General features: G+C 35.0%; 2 protein-coding genes and 1 long non-coding RNA gene across 4 annotated transcripts in view; 2 read left to right on the top strand and 1 right to left on the bottom strand.

Moving 5' to 3' along the window:
* LOC147840416 (uncharacterized) overlaps positions 1–24,812 on the top strand; it is a 976,031-nt gene that overhangs the window by 594,431 nt on the left and 356,788 nt on the right. The gene's annotated exons all lie outside the window — the stretch shown is intronic.
* LOC141378319 (uncharacterized) overlaps positions 1–24,812 on the bottom strand; it is a 25,968-nt gene continuing 1,156 nt past the window's right edge. The window contains exons 2-4 of the long non-coding RNA XR_015512285.1: positions 18,255–18,374; positions 393–445; positions 1–315 (exon numbers count right to left, since the gene is read on the bottom strand). This is a non-coding gene — a long non-coding RNA (uncharacterized LOC141378319). The remainder of the gene's footprint in view (positions 316–392; positions 446–18,254; positions 18,375–24,812) is intronic.
* Positions 20,986–24,291, top strand: rpz5 (rapunzel 5). Of its 2 annotated transcripts, XM_087284830.1 has the most exons (3): positions 20,986–21,057; positions 21,537–21,643; positions 22,578–24,291. In XM_087284830.1, the coding sequence occupies exon 3, from the start codon at positions 22,613–22,615 to the stop codon at positions 23,792–23,794; it is 1,182 nt and encodes a 393-aa protein (XP_087140956.1). In that variant the 5' UTR covers positions 20,986–21,057; positions 21,537–21,643; positions 22,578–22,612; the 3' UTR covers positions 23,795–24,291.

Genomic DNA, 24,812 nt, shown 5'->3' on the forward strand with positions numbered 1-24,812 from the left:
TGGATTTATCCCCTTCTATTAGACCCTCAGAATATGTAGGTTACCTCATGGCGAACACTGATTCCTCTCTGGTTTTGAAATGCTCATTAATTACTGGTTGACTGTTAAACAGCATGTTTCTCTCTGCCTGCTTTTAAGACACGTCAGCTCTCTGGAATCTGTGTGTGTCACGTTGTTTTCTCTCTCATGGTGAGATAAGCTCAACTTTGCACTGTTGACTCTAAACAGTGTGAGCGTCTCTGCAGTTTATCAGACTGTCTGTTCACCTCCTCTTTTCCTAATCTGATTCATTCCCACAAGACCAGAGTCTTGTTTCTTGAAATAAAAAAAAAAGGTTTCAATTCAATTTTGAATAAAAGGGATAGTTCAACCAAAAAGAAATGAAGGTTTACTCATTACTTACTCTCCCCCAAGAGGTTTCAAATCTTTATGTGTTTTTTTTCTTCTGTGGAACAAAAAAGAAGACATTTTGTAGAATGTTGAAAACCTGTAACCATTGACTTCCACAGTAGGTAAAACAAATACTATTAATAGAGCTGCACAATTTTAATTTATACTATGATGACCATGTTATTTTATGTTTGTTTGTTTGTTTGTTTGTTTAAGTTCTGGGTGACACAGTGGCTAAGTAGTTAGCACTGTCACCTTACAGCAAGAAGGTCCTGGCTGAGTCATTTCTGTGTGGAGTTTGCATTTTCTCCCCGTGTTGGTGTGGGTTTCCTCCGAGTGTCCGGTTTCCCCCAGTCCAAAGACATAAGTGAATTAGGTTGTCCATAGTGTGTGTAAATGAGTGTGTATGGGTGTTTCCCAGTGATGGGTTGTTGCTGGAAGGGCATCCGCTGCGTAAAACATACAGTATGCTGGATAAGTTGGTGGTTCATTCTGCTGTGGGGACCCCAGATTAATAAAGGGACTAAGCCGAAAAGAAAATGAATGAATGAATGAATGATGAGCATGTTATTTTACATTTGATTGTTCCATTTCTGTACCTGAATACTGCTAGACAGAAAACCATTGAGCACTGCTTATTTTACTGTCATCTTTGCTCTGTAGTGTTTATATGCTTGAAATTTCTAGAAAAAGACTTGATCATTCTAGTCTATCTAAATGAATCAAATCTATTCAAATAGAGCCATTCAATTCATCTGGTGAATTGGTGAATTTAATTCATATCATAATATATATATATATATATATATATATATATATATATATATATATATATATATATATATATATATATATATATATATATTATATTAATTATTTACTTATTTTTTATGTTCAATTCACTTAAACTTGTAAAAACGATTTAGTTAACTTAATCAAGTTTTCACAAAAATCTTACCTATCATTAGCTATGGTCATGAGCTATGGGTTATGACCGAAAGGACAAGGACACAAGTGGCCGAAATTAGTTTCCTTCGCAGGGTGGCAGGGTGCACACATATAATCCCTCAATCTGTTCATTTAGAGCAGTTTCACTGTCAACAAACATTAACGAAAATAATATAAGTAATACAATAAAAAAATGAAACTGTAAATTATTCATTCATTCTTCCTTCGGCTAAGTTCCTTATTTATCAGGGGTCACCACAGCGGAATGAGCCGCTTACTATTCCACTTCATGTGTTTCAGATTTTTCCAATATCGTGCAATTTTACTATGGAAGTCAATGGTTACAGGTTTAAAACATTCTTTAAAATATCTTCTTTTGTGTTCAACAGAATAAAAAATACAAACAGGTTTGACAAGTAAAGGGTCAGAATTTTCAGTTTTGGGTGAACTGTCCCTTTAAATCCAATGTAGATACAGTTGAAGTCAGAATTATTCAAAACAGGTTAAAAATGCACTAAAACAGGTTTATAATGATAAAAACAGTAAGATACACGATAAATATGATCACTAGACTGTTTTGACATTTATTTACACTTTTTCTTAGTGCAGTATCAGTAATTGAATCCTAAATATGCAGATTTCCTAAGGTTTGCAGATACTTTAATGATACTTAAATTATCTGTGGAGAAGTTCTGTGAAAAAATGCATGTTTGTCACTGGCAACATACTATTACATACATATCTCTAACACACATAAAACACACATTTCCCCAACACTACCAGATTGATGCCATCTTGTGGGTCTCTACAGAAATGCACCATTGCATTACTGAGTGTGTACAGCAAAAATCAGCTATGTTCAAAAAGTAATTGCATATAAACTTCTTATGTGCATAAATTGAGATTAGGGTGAGTAAAATTCTTCTTATTATTATTGTTATTATTCATTCATTTATTTTTCTTAAGCTTAATTCAATTCAATTCATGTTTATTTATACAAATATTTTACAATATAGATTGTGTCAAGCAACTTAGTCCCTTCATTCATCGGGAGTTGCCACAGTGGAATGAACCGCCAACTTATCCAACATATGTTTTACACAGCGGATACCCAGTACTGGGATACACCCATAAACACTCATTCACACACATACACTACGGCCAATTTAGTTTCTTCAATTCACCTATAGCGCATGTCTGTGAACTGTGGGGGAAACCGGAGCACCCAGAGAAGACCCACGCCAACACTGGGAGAGTATACAAACTGCACTGATCCAGCTGGTACTCGAACCAGCAACCTTCTAGCTGAGGGGCAACAGTGCTAACCACTAAGCCACTATGTTGCCTTTATTATTAATACTATTATTACTTTAAATACTATTTCTTATGTTCACCAAGGTTGCACGTTTGACTAAAATATAGTGAATACTAAAATACTGAGAAATATTATTTATACTTTATTATTTTTTCTTTTATTTAAATACATTTTTAAATGCGACTACTTTCACTCAGAAAATGCTACGTTATCATTTCAAGCCAATTCTGGGTGTAATATTCATTCATTCATTCATTTTCTTTTCGGTTCGGCCCCTTTATTAACCAGGGGTCGCCACAGTGGAATGAACCGCCATCTTATCCAGCATATGTTTTATGCAAAGGAAGCCCCTCCAGTCCCCAACCATCCCTTGGAAACATCTGTTGTGAAAACATCCAGTGTAATACCTTTGGGTTATTTTTTTTTTATTAAATTAATAGGACCAAATCTAACCAGATGTTTGGGTTAGTCTACATTTTGCTCAGTTTGGGTTTAAATAACCCACAGTGTCCTGTGATGAAAAGCTGCATTTTTACTTTAGGCATTTTTATCTGCATGCTCAAGAAACCTCTCCTATTCTTATCAATGTTAAAAACAGTTACTGCTGTTGTGGAAAAGTGTTTTTACTTTCTTTAATTTCAGGATTCTAGTTGGACCGAAGTATCAAGAGAACAGGATTTGGTTGAAACAGAAATTGTACATGACATTATAAATTCCATTGGCTATAAATTATAAACAATTTAATCTTTGCTAAATAAAAGTTGTCAATTTCTGTTGTAGTACTGAAACAAACAGGCACACATCATGTTAAGGAATGTGATTAAGTTGCCTTCCACTGCTATCTGCTCTTTGTTATGCTCTCTCCCAGTGGTTATTTATTTTGGGATGCGAGTTTAATCATTTCAATGTGAAGGTCAAGAGCGTGAGAAAGCAGAGGAAGGAAATAAAAACAGAGAAAACAAGACGGGAAGAAACTGCTTAAATTAACTTTTGAAATTAAGATTATTACAAGAAAAACATTTAATATTTTGCGACCTCATACAAAAAACAGACAAACGAAAAACCTTTCTCATAAAAAAATACACTCACCGGCCACTTTATTAGGTACACCTTAATAGTACCGGGTTGGAATCCCTTTTGCTTTCAGAACTGCTTTAATCCTCCGTGGCATAGATTGAACAAGGTACTGGAAATATTCCTCAGAGATTATGGTCCATATTGACATGATAGCATCACGCAGTTGTTGGATTTGTCAGCTGTACATCCATGACGTGAATCTACCATTCAACCTCAATCCCAAAGGTGCTTTATTGGATTGAGTTCTGGTGACTGTGGAGGCCATTTGAGTACAGTGAACTCATTGTCATGTTCAAGAAACCAGTCTGAGATGATTCACGCTTTATGACATGTTGCGTTATTCTGCTGGAAGTAGCCATCAGAAGATGGGTGCACTGTGGTCATAAAGGGATGAACATGGTCAGCAACAATACTCAGGTAGGCTGTGGCGTTAATATGATAATCAATTAGTACTAATGGACCTAAAGTGTGCAAAAAAAATATCCCCCACACCATTACACCACCAGCACCAGCCTGAACCATTGATACAAGGCAACAACAACAACAACTATGTTCAAAGTCAATTAAATCACCTTTCTTCCCCACTCAGTTTGAACTGCAGCAGATCATCTTGACCATGTGTACATGCCCAAATGCATTGAGTTGCTGCCATGTGATTGGCTTATCAGAAATTTGCGTGAACAAGCAGTTGGACAGATGTACCTAATAAAATGGTCGGTGTAATAAAGTACCTATCTGTAATTAGATCAGTGCTGGTCTACTTATGGGCCCTACACAACTTAGAGGGGGCCCCTAACCATGCATATATACATATATATATATATATATATATATATATATATATATATATATATATATATATATATATATATATATATATATATATATATATATATATATATATACACATAAATACATCTTAATCTGTTAATTTACAGCCGTTTCACTGTCAACAAGCATTAATATTAAAAACAATATAAGTAATACAATAAAAAAGGAAACTGTAAATCATAGAATTAATAAAAAGTTGTCAAAATAAAATTAATTTAACCTATTGAAAATAATAGCCTAATATACCAATATTGAAGTAATCAAATCTTATACAGTTTTTCTGTATGAATTCAATGAGTCCCTGATTTAGCCACAGTTTATGTAGATGCTGCTGTATAAGACACTACATATGTCTTATACTGAATACATGATATATTAATACCCATCAATAAAACTAACGCTAACAAACAAAATGCAATTTGAAACCGGCGAGCCTTTTGGCTAAAGCACACACTGATAACTAGTTTAACAGGAACTGGCTATACAAACAAGGTCAAATGGTAGGAGGACAGCGGATTCCACTGAACTTTATCTCTGTACTGGGAATAGATGATTAAAGGCTCATTTTATTTCACACTGTTATTTGCTTGCAATTTATCCTGGAATTTCTTCCAGATCAAAGATGCTCAGTATCTTTCTGCTGAATAGTAAATGTGATGCATAAATCATTTTATAACCGAAATCATATTTTAACAGTTATCAGGGCAAATTTAAACTTGCATGGTTAAATATTAAACATATTTTAATAAACTGCTCCTTTTTATTGCCATTTTCCTTACATGTATTTTAGTAATCATTATAAAGATCATTCAAAAGTCTAAACGCAAAACTCATCGAATATTGTGTGGAAAGAGTACTTTGTATCATTTAAGGAAGCTCCTCCATTCAGTGTGTTGTCAAGTTTCAAATCTTATAATTAAATGTTTTTTTGCAAAGAACTGGCAGTTCATGTTTTATGTCTGTTTAATTTATGTGATATTACATGATATTGTGACAGAAATGTGACAGAAGGATGAATAAAAACAAACAAACAAAAAATGGCTTTAGGTGTCACGCGGTGGCTATTTTGTTGGTGTAGCATAAACAAAATCAATTACCTCGATTTCTGTAATATCAAATTCAATTTCGAAACATGACTGATTAGACATTTGTATTTGATTTTAAAACAATTTTAGATTCCAAAACATTTATTTATTTGGTAAATACTGAGTATGGTACATTTTCTTAACAGTGAGGTCCAAAAGCTTTATATTCCACTTCAGCAATAAACGTCTTTAAAAAATACTGTCCTTAAGAATCAATTGAAGTTATAATTGCAACCAATCCAAATTGTCAAATTGACATTTCAAAATTCATTTAAAATATTTTCATGTGTTAGCGTGACAAGTGACAAGAATGAATTGAAGATGCAATAGTCTTGCAATACCCTATTGTAACATTAAAAAATATATTTTAGCTGCACTTGTTGTAACTACTTATTTAAAATGAGAGGAAACAAAATTCTTGAAATTTCTTGGAACAACTGAATTGTTTTATATTCAATCCACTTAAACTTGTTAGGGTAACTAAATCGATTTGTGTTGGGACAACATGAATAAATTGTGTGGAACCCTGCATTTATTGACATAAAAAACTATTAGTTACAAAAAAGTGAGTAAACCCATTGTAACTTGCAACTGCCAAGTTGAATTAATTTTTATAATTATGCACATAGTTCATTTACTTATTAACTTTAAGATAACCAGTTGAATCACTTTTTTTAAGTAAAGTCAACTAATTGCTTTTTCCAGTGTATATTAAAATGAAACCGCTTCTCAAAAATATAAAAAGGGGCGGAGAGGGGGTATTTAGGGCTTGGTTTTATCCATGGGGAACTGATTAGATGGTTGTGGTTTTTTTATTTGTGGATCTTATTTGATTTACAGCCTAATCCCACTGTAGTTTTAAAAAACTCATGATCAGAAAAAAAGGGGAAATTATTTTAAAAATAATGAAGGTATGTGCATTTAAAGAAGCATAAAATGCAAAAATTATTTATAATAAATGCTGCAATACTTCATAAAATATAAGTGTTTGAACACATTTAACCATTTTACACAGATTTTTTCTGTTCGACAATCTGCCAATGAGGAAAGTAAATAATAAAGTATATAATTTCTATAATTATGCACCTAGTTTGTTTAATATTATAATATAACTTAATATTTTCTTCTGTAAACCTGTTTGCTTAAAATTATATATATATATATATATATATATATATATATATATATATATATATATATATATATATATATATATATATATATATATATATATAGTTTTAAGCAAACAGGTTTACTTGGGCCTGGTTTTATCCATGGGGAATTGATTGGATGGTTGTGGTTTCCTATTGGTGGATCTAATGTAATTGACAGCCTAATCCTGCCATCATTTGAGAAAACTCATGACCAGAAAGAGAGAGGCGAAGTTATTTTGAAGATAATGAAGGCACACACATTTAAAAAAAAATAAAATGCATAAATTTATAATAAATGCTGCAATGCTCTATAAAACAAATAAGTTTGAAGACATTTAACAATTTTTCACTGCAAAAAAAAAAAAGCTTTTCTCCCATCGATTTTATGTTCTTCAACAATTTGCCAAAAAGGAAAGCAAGAAAACCATATTTCAAAAGAAAAAACTAGATTATTTTGCATAACCCATTGGGAGATCATTTTGCTTGTTTTATGGAAAAAATCACTTGATTTTGGTATTTTATTTCCTAAAACAAGACAATATTTTATGCTTTATACTCTCAAAAAACATCTTTGCTGTTTGTTCAAACGACATTTTTTTTTGCAGTGCACAAAGTAGAAACTTAACCAATGCCCAAACGCTGCTGTTTTTCTCCTGATTAAAACCACAGGCCTCATCAGTAAGCTCACAGCCTTCCTGCAGACCTTCATCTGTCTTAAACAGCGCTGACAGTCTAAACGTTCAGGCCAGTGCGTTTTATCTCTGACTTCTAGCTGGAGAAACACATGATCACCAAAGTGACCCTGAACTGTGATAAAACTCCAAACAAAGCGGATGACAATAAATGTCCTTCAGGCAAAAAACATTGGATTCACATAACGATTCCCGTCATGCATTCAGAATTTTCAACTACAGCATGAATCATCTGTGTTGCTTTGCATGAGGACAAACAAACAGATGACAAACTAAGGTTAAACAACAAATGATCATAAATTAACTCCAGTATAGTCTTCGCAGAATAAAACAGCAGCACATTAATGAAGAAGTGAGCAGCGGTGACCTTCTCCTTTCATCAGTGTCTGGGCTATAATCAGATTTCCCATTTGCATATGGTTGAGGTTTTTAAAGGGCAGAGAGAGAGAGAGAGAGAGAGAGAGAGAGAGAGAGAGAGAGAGAGAGAGAGAGAGAGAGAGAGAGAGAGAGAGAGAAGCTGAATGAAATCAATACAGACACACTTGAAGTCCAAAAAAAAAAAAAAAAAAAAAAACACGCCATTAAACAAACTCACTATTAACTGTGATGGTCAGAAGACCCATGCTTTACTCTTTTGGTTTATTACAAACAGTATAAAAGCAGCGTTTCATATATTGATGTATTGTATAAATGTGCCATATTTACTTAAGTATGTAAAATATATCGATACAAATGATGTAGCTTTAGCTAAAAATAACTAAAACCATACAAACAAAAATGTTTTATCACAAATTAAAGGGAAGATAATACATTTTATTGATTTTCCTTCGACTCAGTCCATTATTTATCAGAAGTCATCCTAGTGGAATGAACCGCCAACTATTCCAGCACATGTTTTACGCAGTGGACACCCTTCCAGCCGCAACCCAGAATTGGGAAACACCTATAATCACCCATTAGGAAGCACTCATACACTATAGCAAAATTTGTTCGCCTAATAGAGTAGGGGAACTATGAAGTCACCTTGTAGGCTAATCGGCTGCTAGCATAAAACTGGTTCCCTCGATAAAATCTCTATAGGATATTCCCATAGGCTTTTCAAAGATTGCAAATAATAAGCTCTGTGTTTAAACACTGTTCATTACACGTACACGTTTTATCCTGCCGGAAAATCCTCACTGGAAAATACAACTTTTAGCACTTTTGGATCTTAGATGCAAACGCAAGAACTGAAAAGCTAACATTAGGCTATAAAGGAGTACAGTGCTCTCGGGCGCTCGTCTGTCAGCCCCACCCTGCTACAGACAACTTATCAAGCTTATTTTTAAAAAATAATGTCCATGACAAAGATTTACTCTCTCAGTTCATTATATTATAATCCACGCTATATATTAGAAACAAATAAATACGCAAAAACACAAAAATCCCATTCAAAAAACCCATTGACTTTGGGACGAGGGAACCAGCACTGCTAAAATGCCAACTCGCTTCGGGGTTTTTGCATACAAATTGACATCATAGTTCCTCCACTCTATTCACCTACTGTATACTGAATGTCTTTGGACTGTGGGGGACACCGGAGCACAGGAGGAAACCCACATCAACACGGGGAGAACATGCGAACTCCACACAGAAATGCCAACTGACCCTGCTGGGACTCGAACCAGCAACCTTCTTGCTGTGAGTTTATATAACTAAATCCATTCATTTAGCAACTCCACTCACTGATGACTTCTTCACCCCTGTTTCATCATCATCAGTCAACTCTGTTGTTACAAATAATAGTACAACAGCGAGCATGTCAAATATAAAAGCCTTCACAACTCGAGGCTGTGGAAGCTCACACTGCGGACTAAACCAGCCTTTACAGTAATAAAACAAAAAAAAGCACACAACCAACTGACTTAAACTTTAAATAAAGAAAAGCGATAACCAATAATCTATGCATACAACTGAAAATATTATTAGAAATGTCTGTTGTTGCAATTCCCTCACTGAATAGGAGTCAAACATATCCAAATATATTTTAAGATAAGTTTTTTCTCTTGCAAGAGAAGGTCAGGCAGACATACAGGTGCTGCAGATAAGGAAGGGAGGCCTTTCTCTGGCTTACAATATATCTGTTCTCTTTAATCTTCAAGGTTACAGAAGTGCCATACTTTTCCACTCATAACAAGGAAAACCAAAGACATCACATCTCCATTGTAGGGCCCTCAGACCATATCTTAGGATGAAAAAAACACAATATTTCATAAGAATTTCACATCTGTAAAAATGAATTTTCCTTTATGTCAATACTGCAGGTAACACAAAAGTTGTGGGGTGGTGTCCTTTCAAACAGTATATTTTATAGGTACCATTGAAATACAAAATTGACCCTTTAGGTACTAATATGCAAGTTTAAAGTACAATTACGCATTGATTTAGTTCTAATATGTACCCCAAGTGTACTTTTTGAATAGGTACTACTCCAGGTTTTGTACTCCAGATTTTGTACTTTTATTTTACTAGAGTTTACTCAACATTAAATGTAATTAAAAAAAAAAAACACAACATGCACAATCACAGGTATATTCAAATAAAAAAATATATATTTTTGTGGAATAAAGTGGCACAAACAGTGTTTTCTTTTTAATAACTTTCATTTCCTCCATTTAACTTCCAGATCAGAGGAAACAGAGATACTCTGATCTGTCATCAAATCAGTGTTCATTCTTTGCCAAAGAGTGAAATGACATGTTTTTCCATAGTTCACTAAAACCTCTTATGTCCTGTGATCCGGAAGCAGCTGTTCCCTGACATGGCTTGTTAGAGAAAACAACAAAGACCAATAAAATAAGAACTAAAGCCAAAAGGCTTATAAAAAATTATAATAAAAGCATATTTAAAATAAAAATGAATATATAAATATAAACAGAATGCTGCATCAGAGGTGCTACGGTGAAAGGCTGGATAACAAGACCTTCAAATAAATTCCAAATGAACAGTTGTTAGGTCCCCGTGCGTGACCTGGTTGTTTTTGTTGTGATTTTCAGAGCCTGGTTGGTGATTTATAGGTGGGTCATCCTGAACTTTATTTGGTACACCTGTCCAACTGCTTTCAAATTTCTAATTAGCCAATCACATGGCAGCAACTCAATGCATTTAGGTATGTAGACATGGTCAAGACGATCTGTTGCAGTTTAAACTGAGCATCAGAATGGGGAAGAAAGTTGATTCAAGTGACTTTGAACGTAGCATACAGTAGCTGTTGGTGCCAGGCAAGCTGATCTGAGTATTTCAGAAACTGCTGATCTACTTTGGTTTTCATGCACAACCATCTCTAGGGTTTACAGAGAATGGTCTGAAAAAGAGAAAATATCCAGTGAGCGGCATCTCTTTGGGCGCAAATGCCTTGTTGATGCCAGAGGTCAGAGGAGAAAGGCTAGACTGGTTCCAGATGATTAAAAGACAACAGTAACTCACTCACTCACCCACTCGCTACAACTCAGGTCTGCAGAAGAGCATCTCAATGCCGAACCTTGAGATGGATGGGCTACACCAGCAGAAGACCACACCCGGTGCAACTCCTGTCAAATAAGAACAGGAAACTGAGGCTACAATTTGCACAGACTCACCAAAATTGGACAATAGAAGATTGGGAAAACGTTGCCTGGTCTGATGAGCCTTAATTTCTGCTGCGAAATTCAGATGGTAGGGTCAGAATTAGGCGTCAACATCATGAAAGAGTGGATCCATCCTGCCTTGTATCAATAGTTCAATAGACTGGTGGTGGTGGTGTAATGGTGTGGGGGATAATTCCTTGTCACACTTTGGGTCCATTAGTGCCAACTGAGCATCATGTCAACGCCACAGCCTACCTGAGTATTGTTTCTGACCATGTCCATTTCTTTATGACCATCTGTACTCATCATGATGGCTACTTCCAGCAGGATAACGCGCCATGTCATGAAGTGTGAATCATCTCAGACTGGTTTCTTGAACATGACAATGAGTTCACTGCACTCAAATGGCCTCCACAGTCACCAGAACTCAATCCAATAGAGCACATTTGGGATGTGGTGGAATGGGAGATTCGCATCATAGATGTGCAGCCAACTAAATCTGCAGCAACTGTGTGATGCTATCATCTCAATATGGACCAAAATCTCTGAGGAATACATCCAGTACCTTGTTGAATCTATCCCAAGAAGGATTAAGGCAGTTCTGAAGGCAAAAAGGGGTCCAACACAGTACAAGTAAGTTGTACCTAATAAAGTGGCCGGTAAGTGTATGTTACAATTTAGAGCCGGTTGTAAAGCCAGTATTTGTGTTCAGATGTTATTTCAAGTTTAATCATGACTGTGATGCATCGCAGCTGACCAGCTCTAAAACATGAGCAGCAGCTTATTTGCATTAGTCATTTCCTCATCTGCAGATACAGTGCATTGTGTTTCCTCACATAAATGAAGTTGAGTGTTGACACATTTACAATGATGCATGCATTGAATGAAATATTTTGCCTGAATGCACTACGATTTGAGAGCCAAGACAAACCGCATGATTATTCTTGGAAGACCCACTTGAAAGATGATTAGCTTCAGTTAAGAGGAAAAACCTGTCTACATAATTTCAACTAAACAGTTAGTCAACATGGCCCGCAGCTAATTCCCACATTAAAGAATTCCCACAATTTACTCGTACACTTTCCCAATAGACACGCTAATACTTGTTTACTCGTGAGAAACAGGTTCATTGTATAAAAATGCAAACTAATAAAACAAACATTATAAAAAGCGATAAGTTGACTATTTTAAAAAGTAAAATTTACATAATTATAATAATTAAATCAACTTAACAGTTAGAAGTTATGATGGGTTCACTTTATTGTTTTTGTAAAGTCAACTTGTTGCTTTTAAGATAATTGGTTTACTCACTTTAACCCTTGTGCAATCTTCAAACGGACTACACTTTCAAGAGTTGACACTACGCTGATGATTGATAATAAAGCGTGTTTGGCATGCTGTCCTGGGAGAGAGCCCTGAGCTCAGAAGATCCTGGAGCCAGGGCTCCCTCCCATTTTCTTAGAGTCTGAGCTCAGGTAGGTCTCGAAAGCTCCTTCGAATTTGTTCGTTAAGACTATTCCTTGATTATTAGGGGTTGGGGCGACGCAGTGGCGCAGTAGGTAGTGCTGTCGCCTCACAGCAAGAAGGTCGCTGGTTCGATCCTCGGCTCAGTTGGCGTTTCAGTGTGGAGTTTGCATGTTCTCCCTGTGCTCGCGTGGGTTTCCTCTGGGTGCTGCGGTTTCCCCCACAGTCCAAAGACATGCGGTACAGATGAATTGGGTAAGCTAAATTGTCTGTAGTGTATGAGTGTATGTGAATGTGTGTGGATGTTTCCCAGAGATGGGTTGCGGCTGGAAGGGTATCCGCTGCGTAAAAATGTGCTGGATAAGTTGGCGGTTCGTTCCGCTGTGGCGACCCCGGATTAATAAAGAGACTAAGCCGACAAGAAAATTATTGAATATTAGGGGTTGCCACCGCAGAATGAACTGCCAATTATACCAGCATTTGCGTGAATGCTCAGTACTAAAACACTCATATACTGTGCCAATTTGGTTTATTTAATTCACTTATACTGCATGTCTTTGGACTGTGAGAGGAAACCAAAGTACCTGGGGGAAACCCATGCGAGGACAGGGAGAACATGTAAACTCCACACTGAAACACCAACTGGCCTAGCCGGGACTCAAACCAGCGATGTTCATGCTGCGAGGCAACAGTGCTAGCCACTGAGTCACCATGCCGCCCTGTCCTGGACTAATCTAGAAAAGAGGGGGAGGAGTAGGGATGGATGGGGGGGATACTTGAAGGCGAAGATGACTAAGGTAGGGAATTCTGGTTATTTATGTGCATTTGGATTCGCCTGATTGGTGAATCATATGATAGCTAATGCAGGACCAGCTGTGGTCAATCATAAGCACGTGATCCTCTCAAAATTAGTTCAAAAATAAACTTCCTTTAAAGTAGTTATGTTTGTGGCTGTTTTTGCCCCATTGACTTCCATTATAATGACATGTTTTGATTGCATAGCCATGTCACTATATAATCATGCATTCTTGATTGTTGGTGGTTTTCCCTGTTGGAACGAGGTAAAATTTGTCATTTTTACTTTTGATAATCAGTTGACACCATCAACCCTTTATATACAGTAGGCCTCACACAATACTCCATAAAAAAACCAGACACCAAGCTTTTTTTTTGCACTGTAACTGATGATCATTGGCAAAAATTACAAATTACTTAAGCCAAAAGGGAAAACCACCAACAATCAACTGGCTTTGCTATTAAAAATGTCATTATAATGTAAGTCAATGGGGTAAAAATAGCCAACATAACAAAAGGGTACTCAATTGCCCACAGTGTATTGCTGAGTTTTCGAAAAAATTACAAAGCATTTTCCCAAAATACTCAAAATAATAATAGTAATCGAAAAATAATGACCAAAGAAAGATTTGGCACCAAAAATCATTCCATTTGCTGAAACACAGAAAGTCGTGGTCAAATTAAGACTCCAAATCACTCCAGAGTGGATGAAAACATCCCCAACAGCACACGAGGGTTAAATAACTAATCACTCGTTACAATGCAGGAAAACTCTAGACTTAGGTCAATCTGGATCTGGTCCAAATTTTTTGTCAAACTACAATACATTAAATATCACAGATTCTGACCATGAACTCACCACCATTGTACATAGACTTTACTAATACACTTGTGGTTTCACTTAAAATAAGGATGTTCTGGAATTTAGTGGTATTTGCCAATGAAAGCAAAGTCACTATTGCTCAGCTTTTCAAAAAGTCTAACCGTAAGCATAAACTAGTCAACTAATCAATTTTGGCATTTAATTCCACACTCATAATAAATATTATTGATGATAAAAATGTATGCAGTGGACTACACTGCCTGTTCTTGCATACTCTGCATAACGGTCGATCACTATAATGACAGATTTGTTGTTGTTGCTAAGACGAAAGCAAAAGCTTAATCCACTTATTAACTTTACGTCATGACTCATGCTGAATCAGAAATGGGCAGGGATTTCAAATGCAAAGATTTGATAATTAAGGGAAAGACCTGACAAATATGAAGGTTAATTTTAATCATAATCCAATCCTTATTTTAATATTTTAAAACATCATTGCCTAATAGTCTACTTATATTACACTAATAGTGTACTTTAAAAAGAGGCCTTTAAAAAAGTAAGAGTACATCAACACAACAAAACAACATTTTTCTTCATGACAACATTACCCAATAATATAATATAATATAATATAATATAATATAATATAATATAATATAATATAATATAATATAATATAATAGAGTATAGTATAATATAATATAATATAATATAATATAATATAATATAATATAATATAATATAATATAATATAATATAATATAATATAATATAATATAATATAATAAATATAATATAATATAATATAATATAATAAATATAATATATAATATAATATAATATAACAAATATAATATAATATAATATAATATAATATAATATAATATAATATAATATAATATAATATAATCTTATTGTATTTTACTACGGCAAAAGGAAAAGAAAATATTATATTTTCTTTTAGTTTAATCAAAAAAAGGAATAAAAAAAACAAGACCCAAATGACTGAAACTTAAACTATTAAATCCTTAAACAATAACAAATAAATAAATCCTCCTCGAATTATTTTTTACAAATCTATATTTATTCAACAATAAAAAAATTAGATTTGAATACCCAGCTGTCTCTAAAACGTCTTTAATTTTGAAATAATTTTTAATTCATGCATTAAAATCGATTATTGCAAATCCGCAAAAATCCCTTAGAATGTTGTAATTTGTGTGCCAGACCAGTAGTTGGCAATGTCACTTTGTGAAGAAACAGCTGCACCCACAAAGTCCTGTAATTCACTGCTGTTTTCACTGTTAAGAACTCGCTAATGCCTGTACACTCAAAACTTAAAAGTCTGTGAAGAGCTTTGAAATGTGCTTTTTTTATTTGATTTGTTCAAATGAAACATGAAAGCAGGGCATTATGAAAGAGGCAGGACATGTCAGATATACTACACTCTCAGAAATAAAGGTATGCGAGTTGTCACTGAGGTGTACGGTACCTTTTCAAAAGGTACAAATTTGTACCTAAAAGGTCCATATTTATATTCCAAGGTACATATTAGTACCTAAAAAGTACAAAAGTGTTTATCTTAAAAAATTTTAGGTACTAATATATACTTTTAAGGGTATATGGACCCTTTAAGTACAAATGTGTACCTTTCGAAAAGGTATCACCCCAGCGACAACTCTAACCTTTTATTTCTGAGGGTGTAGAGAGCATTTGAAAGGTCCGAAGATTTGATGAGAAACTGAAGTATAAAGTGAATTGAACACAAAGCATTGATCCATTTAGGAGAAAGACAAACTGCAAGCTTTGGATGTTCATAACTTCTAAATGCTAATTTTGCCACTGTTTTTTGCGCACTAGCTTATAGACATCCTTAAGACTAACATACAGATACTGACATCTAAAAAAACTGTATTTTAATTTCATGAGGAGTTTAATACATATGCAGTTGAAGTCAGAAATATTCTCCCTCTTGTTAAATTTTAATTCTTGTATTTTTTCCCCAAGGTTCTGTTTAACAGAGAGGTTTTTTTGTCTGCACATATCTAAACATAATAGTTTTAATAACTCATTTAATAACTGATTTATTTTATCTTTTAATAATATTAATAGTATATATAATAATATTAATAATATTTACAAGATATTTTTCAAGATACCTAGTTCCGCTTAAAGTGACATTTAAAGGCTTAACTATGTTACTTAGGCAGTTAAGGTAATTAGTCAAATCATTGTACAATAATGGTTTGTTCTGTAGACTATCGAAAACAAATATTGCTTAAGGGGCTAATAATTTTGACCTTAAATGTTTTTTTAAAACAAAAAAAATGGGTTTATTCTAGCCGAAATAAAACAAATAAGACTTATAGGGAATTAAGGAATTATTTAAAAAAGAGAAATATTCATAGGAGGGTGAATAATTCTGACTTCAACTGTATATGATGCTACTATTTTTCACGAAGTTTTCATTTTTATATATTCTACAATAATCTTAATGTTTTCAGACAAAAACATTAATGCTATTTTAAAGCTATCAGGACATCTCTGCTCAACAATTAGCATTTTTGAGGTATCATGTCGCACTTAGTTCTGAACCCAAATCCAGTTTACTATGACTATTACCTACAGTTGAAGTCAGAATTATTTGCCCCCCTTTTGAAATTTTCCCAGTATGTCTGATAATATTTTTTCTTCTGGGCAAAGTCTTATTTGATTTATTTCGGTTAGAATAAAAGCAGTTTTCATTTTTAATGAACCATTTTAAGGACAATATTATTAGCCCCTTTAAGCAATTTTTTTTCGATAGTCTACAGAACAAACCACTTATACAATAACTTGCCTAATTACCCTAACCTGCCTAGTTAACCTAATTACCCTAGTTAAGCCTTTAAATGTCACTTTGAGCTGTATTAAAGTATTGAAAAATATTTAGACAAATATTATTTACTGGTATCATGGCAAAGATAAAATAAATAAATCAGTTATTAGAAATAAGTTATTAAAACTATTATGATTAGAAATGTGTTGAAAAAAATCTTCTCCCTGTTAAACAGAAATTGGTAAAATAAATAAATAAATAAATCAGGGGGGCTTCAACTGTATATGCGTATTACTAATCAATTTATGCCTCAAGTAGAGCTCTGCATAAAAGTATGGATCCTAAATCTGCACCAACACACATGCAGAGCAGTGTTTGCTGTTAATCATCAATGTGGATCAAGGGTTACACCCACCGCTGTGTTACGGCGAGTTCACATCACTGTTTATGAGCACTACTCATTTGCATAGTGCGAGATCTAACAGTGACATGAAAATTCACAACGCTAACGCCAGACCCTCTGTAATGGACAACAGCTCATTACTGTTCCTCTACAGACGAGTCATTGCATGCCAGCGTGTCCCAGCGACCGCTTCAGCACAAAAGAACTGGGTTTGTCCGGCTGCCATGTCGAAAACAAGAGAGTCTTTCTCTGTCATGTAAAGCAGTGTGACGGAAATGACCTAGAAGAATCGTGCCCCTCAAGAGCTATTTTCACACACATTTCCATAGCAAGCTTTGCTTCCTAAAGTATTTGAATGACTGCTACTTACTAATTGGCATTTTTCAATTTAATAAATTTAACACTACGAGGCATGAAGTCCACTGCTGTTTGGCTTAGTTTCATTGAATTTATTATGCGTTTAAGTAAAAGGTCATTTTTGTTTTATTCTGTAAGCTGCTAATCTCCGTTCTTCCAATTTTAAAATAAAAATGTTGTCATTTGAAACATTTTTAATGCATAACATTTCAAAAAGATCATATATTTTCAGATGGGTATATATTAAATTTTGGACAACACTATACCAATGCTTTAACATAAGTTAAGGAATCAATATTTGGTGGATTAACCATGATTTTTAAAAAATGCATTGTATATAAAAAATGCTACATATGCTCACGAAAACATAGGCCTATGTACATTTCTGGATATCATGAATAACATGGCCAGAGGTAAGGCTGCATGTCGTTTTTTAAATGAATGCAACAGAACGGTATGATGGTGTTCCTTTTCACGCTTACCATCTGATCACTTACCTCTGTATGGACGACTTTTCCACTGTTACCAGATTGTCCAGTGGCTCGCCGCATATGTAGGTGGAGTGGTGATGTGGATCGGAGTTGACTGCCATGACGGGGTTCAAGTCCGGCAAAGAACTGTTCGAACGAAAGAAAGAAAAACTGAAGAAAGAAAGAGCAGGTAAGACAAAAACAAATGCGAAAAATAAAATAAACAAGTAAAAAACGGGGTGAGAATATGGTGAAATCTGAAAAGGGATTTTCTTTTTCTGGATTGCTTATTAAAACACTATTGGTTGGGTTTAGGAAAGTGGGTTGGCGTGGGTCACTTGGTGCTTTTGAAAACACTATCGGTTGGGTTTAGGGAAGGAGGACAGTGGGTCAGTCAATTGGTCAGTCTGTCAATAGCAACATCTTGTGGATTTACACAGGAAGAGCAGGAGTGAATGGCACTCACAAGAGAAATTTGGGATCTGAAAAACTGTACACAGCGGCCTCTGGTGGATTCGCAAAAACAAAAACTGCAATTCTTGACTCTTAAGTTCAAATGTAAATCATAATCAGTGTTGGGGAAAGTTACTTTTGAAAGTAATGCATTACAATGTTGAGTTACTCTAAAAAAGTAACAAGCTGCGATACTTAGTAACTTTTGATGGAAAGTAATGCGATGCGCTACTTTTGAGTTACTTTTGCCTTACTTTGTATGACTTGGCTAAGGCCTGATCCCTTTCAGAACTTACTTTCTTTCTTTAGAGAAGTTCCGCAATTAACAACACACTGTATAATTTACACCTTTATTTACATAAAAAAACATCAAAAATAATATTTTAGGATAATGTTATCTGAGAACTTCCTGACCAAGAGCTATGCATGCTGTATATACAGATTATTGAAAGTTCAAAGCCATGTGTTTGCTATGTTTGTACTATTTGTCTGAAGTAAAATCACTGTCCATAGAGAAAATCCCCTTTTCCTTTCCTTCGATTCAAAATAATGAACACTTTCTCTCATTGACCTTTACTGAATAAAACAAATACAGTATTACAATTTTACTCCAATCCACACCCAATAAATACCATTAATCCAGAAAAAACAATAATTACCAAGTTTTTTTCCATATTTCTAATTTTAAGATTTTCTGTAACATTTCTAAAAAAAAAAAATCAAAATAATTGGTCACACTTTACAATAAGGTTCATTAGTTAATGTTAATTAATGCATTTACTAACATGAACAAACAATGAACAATACATCTACTACATGTTAGTTAACGTTAGTTAATGAAAATACAGTAGTTCATTGTTAGTTCATGTTAACTCACGGTGCATTAACTAATGTTAACAAGCATGAGTTTGGATGTTAATAATGCATTAGGAAATGTTCAATTATGATTAATAAATGCTGTACAAGTGTTAGTTCATGTTAGTAAATGCATTATCTATTGAACCTTTTTGTAAAGTGTTACCAAATAATTTGATCAATAGTTCCTGCAAAAACTATTACAACTTAAAATAAGTTTTCTATTTCACAATATTACCATATTGTCTCATATAAAAGCCACTGTAAATATCCATACCCATAACAACCCATGCAGAAAGCTAAAGCATACAGGATGTTTATACAGTAATATAACCTTTTAACTGCCAGGTTTTATTGTAAAAAAAAAAAAAAAAAAACGAAAGCATGTTAAATAAAAATCTGAAATATACTATGGCATAATTTAATAAATGAAGATGATTTAGTAATCAAAAATGTTTCATTTTGATTTTGGTTTTAAATAAATTGGCCTTACACTTCATATTTTCAGAATTTTCAAAGAATATTTAATAATTACAGTACTTATATCATAAGCCGACATATCAACCATTTAGTAGAGGTTGACATTTTAGAAGTGATGGGATGTGTTGAAAAAAAATGCATTGAGTGTGCTTACTAGCGACCTTAGGAAAAAAGCAGTTAAAGGGCAAAGCATTTCTGGCTCTCTACCATTACATACTGCTCAAAAAAAGACAGTAAAAATTATTAAAACTTCAAATAAGTTTTCTATTTTGCCATATTACCGTATCGTCTCATATAGAAGCCACTGTGAATGTCTGTACCCATCACAACCCGTGCAGAAACCCAAAGCATGCAGGACGTTTTATACATGAAGGACGCTACTAAGCATTTTTGGCTCTCCAACACTACTTACTGCTCAAAAAAGACAGTAAAAAAATAATTACAACTTAAAATAAGTTTTCTATTTCACTATATTACCATATCATCTCATATGGAAGCCACTGTGAAAGTCTGTACCCATAACAACCCATGCAGAAACCCAAAGCATGGAGGATGTTTTATATGGGAAGAACACTACTAAGTAATTCTGGCTCTCCACCATCACATACTGCTCAAAAAAAGACTATAAAAAGATTATTACAACATAAAATATGTTTTCTAATTTACCATATTACCGTAGAGTCTCATATAGAAGCCACTGTGAATGTCTGTAACCCTGACAACCAGTTCAGAAAGCCAAAGCATGCAGGATGTTTTATACGGGAAACACGCTACTAAGCGTTTCAGTCTCTCCACCACTACATGCTGCTATATTTCAGAAAGCAGGAATGTTTAGAGGATGAAGTCTGTCTGTGTCCCTCATCTCCTCAGTGGGCTCGAGGAATGCTGGCAGGGGATGGAGTTAATCTGAAGGGGGAGTGCCGCAGGGGAGAGAGAGCCTATATATACATGTGGACCCTGGGAGGCTGGTGCTTTAAGGCACAGTTGGACTCTACTGGAACACAACTAGAGAAACACCTCTGTTCATTTGACCAGACTAACGGTGAGTCTCATTTTCTTTGTGGTCTATTTGCCTCAATTTTTTTTCTATCCTTTCTGCTTCATTCATCTTATTTTAGATATTATTTGAACATCCTAAAAAACCTAAGCGAGATATAGATAAGAAGGTGGAAAATTATGTAAATAAATATAAATGACTAAATAGCATAGTGATCTAGGGATTTAGTAGCGACTAGTTAGAATCTTTGTGGGAATCATTTTAATGAGGATGCCAGTCAATATTGACTTAAGCACAACATCCTGCCGTATTATGAACATATTATACTGGATGTTGCTCTTAAGTCAATATGCAAGTGCCACGAAGCACTAAGCACCATTTGGATAGAAATAAGGGATGTGGCTCTGAATTCGAACAGTTCCTCTTTTTTAGACTCAGTTGGTTCCTTTCCTTTTTTTCCACTCACAGTCAAATGATCAAACACAGTCTGAACGTATTTTCCCTTTCATTATTTCCTTATGAAGCCCTTTTCTTTCTCAAATCGAACGCAAGCTGGAGTTTTAATTTCAAAGCCGTCTTAGTTATTCTCACAAAGGAGGACTTGAAACAATCAGCATCATTGTTTTGTTCTGTAAGTATTGTTTTGCTCTCATTCCATTCACATCTGTCTGCTCTTTTATTTAAAAGATGTATATTTGAGTCGTCCTTGAGTCCTACATGCTTTTCATACATAGTAATAGTCTATTAATCTGCTAAAGCATTATGTGAGACAGTTATGCATTTGATCTTTGTAAATTGTTGCTCGAATGTCAAGTTTAGCCTTGTATTTTTATAATACATGGACAAATCTGTGTCATGAATATGGTTTCACCGCAGGACAAGTGTATTGGTTTCAGATTTTCTCAGATCTGGGTGTGCCTTTTTTCTGTATATTGAGTCTTGGGAAATTAGATACGAGTGTGAGATCATCTCCCCTGTGTACATGGAAGTGGCCAGAAATGCCCTGAAACAGCTAAAGCTGTCATATATATATTCTCCCAGCAAACCCCTCCTGAAAACATCTGTTTTGTTATACATCTGGGGATTAAATGTTGAATTATTGCCCAAAGAAGAAGAAGAAGGAGTGAACAATTTCCCAATCCCTCTCTGTTTATAATAATAACAACAATAAAGTGTGCTAAACACTAAAAACTTTTAGCGCATTTGACTTTAATTCTCATAGTAGACACCTGATCTCACGGATCTGCCTTTATTGTTGTATGATTTGCCAAGACTTAGCTGGCGGGCTGTAAGGTGGAACAGGACATGCCCGAACAAGACCTGAAATTTTTCTTTTTTCTTTTTAAAAAAAAAAACGTCTGGAGCCAATGGAAAACATGTATAAATATACAATCACTCTGGTATTTCTGCTCTGTGGTCAGGCTGTCCGATTAATCTCAGGTTACTGTTAAGGTCCCATCAATGAGCAAACAAATATGACCCTTAGAAAATGCTGCATCGATTTTAGTATTGATTTTCATGTTGTGGCTTCCACTTTATGATATATATGTCTTGATCTGTTACAGATAAGGATTAGACGGCCTCTCTGCTTTGAACTAGAATGAATCGGGTGGAAGAATGGGTTTTGGAGAACAAGGACAAGATCGAAAAAGGAGTGGAAATCATGGGGCAAGGCTGCGAGGTTTTAGCAGCCACTGTTGGACAGTTTCACCCCATCCTTGAAGCGGTGTTTATGACTTCCGCGGAGCTTCTGGGGAACCCAGAAGGCAAAGAGGCCAAGTTCCTCGCAGAACAGTTTGAAAAGATCAACCAAAAACTGGAAGGGATTCAAGACGAAATCGAACAAATTGCTTTGGAGTTGCAGAGGACATCCATGAACAAGCAGAATATTGACCGTGAGGCTAAGATTATGAGCCAGTATGAGAAGTTTCAAGACTTTGTCAATGCCAAACCCAAGTTCAGGGAGAAGAAGAAGGAGAAGTTCATAACCCAATACGAGAACACTGGTGGTGAAATAAACATTGATTCCTTGTACAATGCTGTAACTGGTGAAAACATCTCTGGGGATGCCATGCTGGACACAGTGGTGACCACGGACGAAAGGAGCAGGAAGCCAGTAGAGGAGTTCTGTGCCAGGCTAAAGAAGCTATTCGTCATGGGAATTATAGCAGTTATGGGTCACGCCGCCCTTAAGGAGGGAGCGGTAGGCGAGGCCATGGTGAAAAAATGGCAGGATCGCATGGAAGACGTTGAAAAGCGAATGAAAGCGGCGGTGGATGACTGCATTGAGAATTTCCCCTTGCAGGCCAAGACCGATGTTGAGCGGCAACTGTTGGAGCGACAAGCCAACGTCAACCCAGAGTTCACCGGATTTATACTGGATATCCTCGAGAAGAAATATTACTGGGTTTCCTGGTCAGTTCGGGTCTTCAACCACAGCGGTATATTCTTCTGGAATTGGCTTGCTGGCAAGAAGTACCACGGAAGCGGTGGAGGTGGCAACTTTTTTGACCTCCTGACCCCAAACAACGTCAGAATCGTGGTGTCTTTCAGCGCTGACCCGAAACCGATTAACAAGAGCGAGATTGTAGATCAGATAGAGATGCAGAAGCTGAAGGGCAACATGCAGTCTGTGGCTCAGACCCTGTGGAAGACTCTTCCCAACACTGTGGTCCATGCTATTAGCTGCTATAAGAAAGTAGAAGAGAAAAACAACTTCCAGCCGGAGTGTTTCTACTTCGCGAGGCACAAGAAGGCATACCTGTGCATTCACTCTGAATAGATGTGCCAAACTTTGATATCAGTCTCCTACATATTTCTGGTTTAGAACATTTGATTGTATTAAACAGGTCAAGCATTATCGATAAAACAAATGATGACTGAATTGTTATTGCGCACATACTACGAGAAAGTATGCTACTGCTGGTTTACTTTATTTTCGCATGTCAATGCTTAAATGGAACATAAACACAAATATATGTCTGTGACCAAATATAAAAGTGTATTTCAGATCAAATTGGTGTATTTTCTAGTTTAGAAGAGAAAGTAGTTCCTCGAAAACTACAGGCTCATGGGGCTTTCTTGTTAGTTGTGTTGTTTAGTGTTGTTTACAATCAAAAAGCATATTGTTTAAAATGTTAGATTCTTTTTCTTGTAATGGTATTTCTAAATGAAATATAATGAGTGCTCTAGCTATATATTGTCTGTGATTTAAGAATCCTGTCAATTTCAATGCTTATGATGGTATGTAATCACAAATAAAAAAAACTATGGTCTAGACATTTGTTTCAAGGTATCAACAGCCACATTTTGTTTTTACCTCTAAAACAGCTTGGGGGATAAGACTCAAATAAACCTAGATAAATCAAATATATCCAAAATAATTTTGGATTTGTTTCACCTAAGTCCAGATGATAAACAAAACATGAAATGATTTTTGCTTTTGCATTTCCCCACTCTTGATTGTTTAAGGGTTAAGCTAATGGACCTTATTCAAGAAAGACATTGAATTAGGTTCATATTTAATTTCGTTAATGGGATAGTTCACCTAAAAAACTTAATTTACTCACTATTTACTCACTTTCAATTGGTTTTAAAACATTTATGAGTTTCTTTGTTCTGTTGAACACAAAATATGCTTTGAAGAAAGCTGAAAACCTGTAACTATTGACTTCTATAGTCAGAAAAACAAATACTATGCAAGTCAATGGTTACATGTTTTCAGCGTTCTTCAAAATATCTTCTTTTGTGTTTAAGACAGGTTTGAAACAAGTGAAGGCAGAGTAAATGATGACAGAAGT

This window comes from Danio rerio, chromosome 16 (genome assembly GCF_052040795.2).
Source record: "Danio rerio strain M-AB ecotype USA chromosome 16, GRCz13ab, whole genome shotgun sequence".
Classification (NCBI taxonomy): Eukaryota; Metazoa; Chordata; class Actinopteri; order Cypriniformes; family Danionidae; genus Danio; species Danio rerio.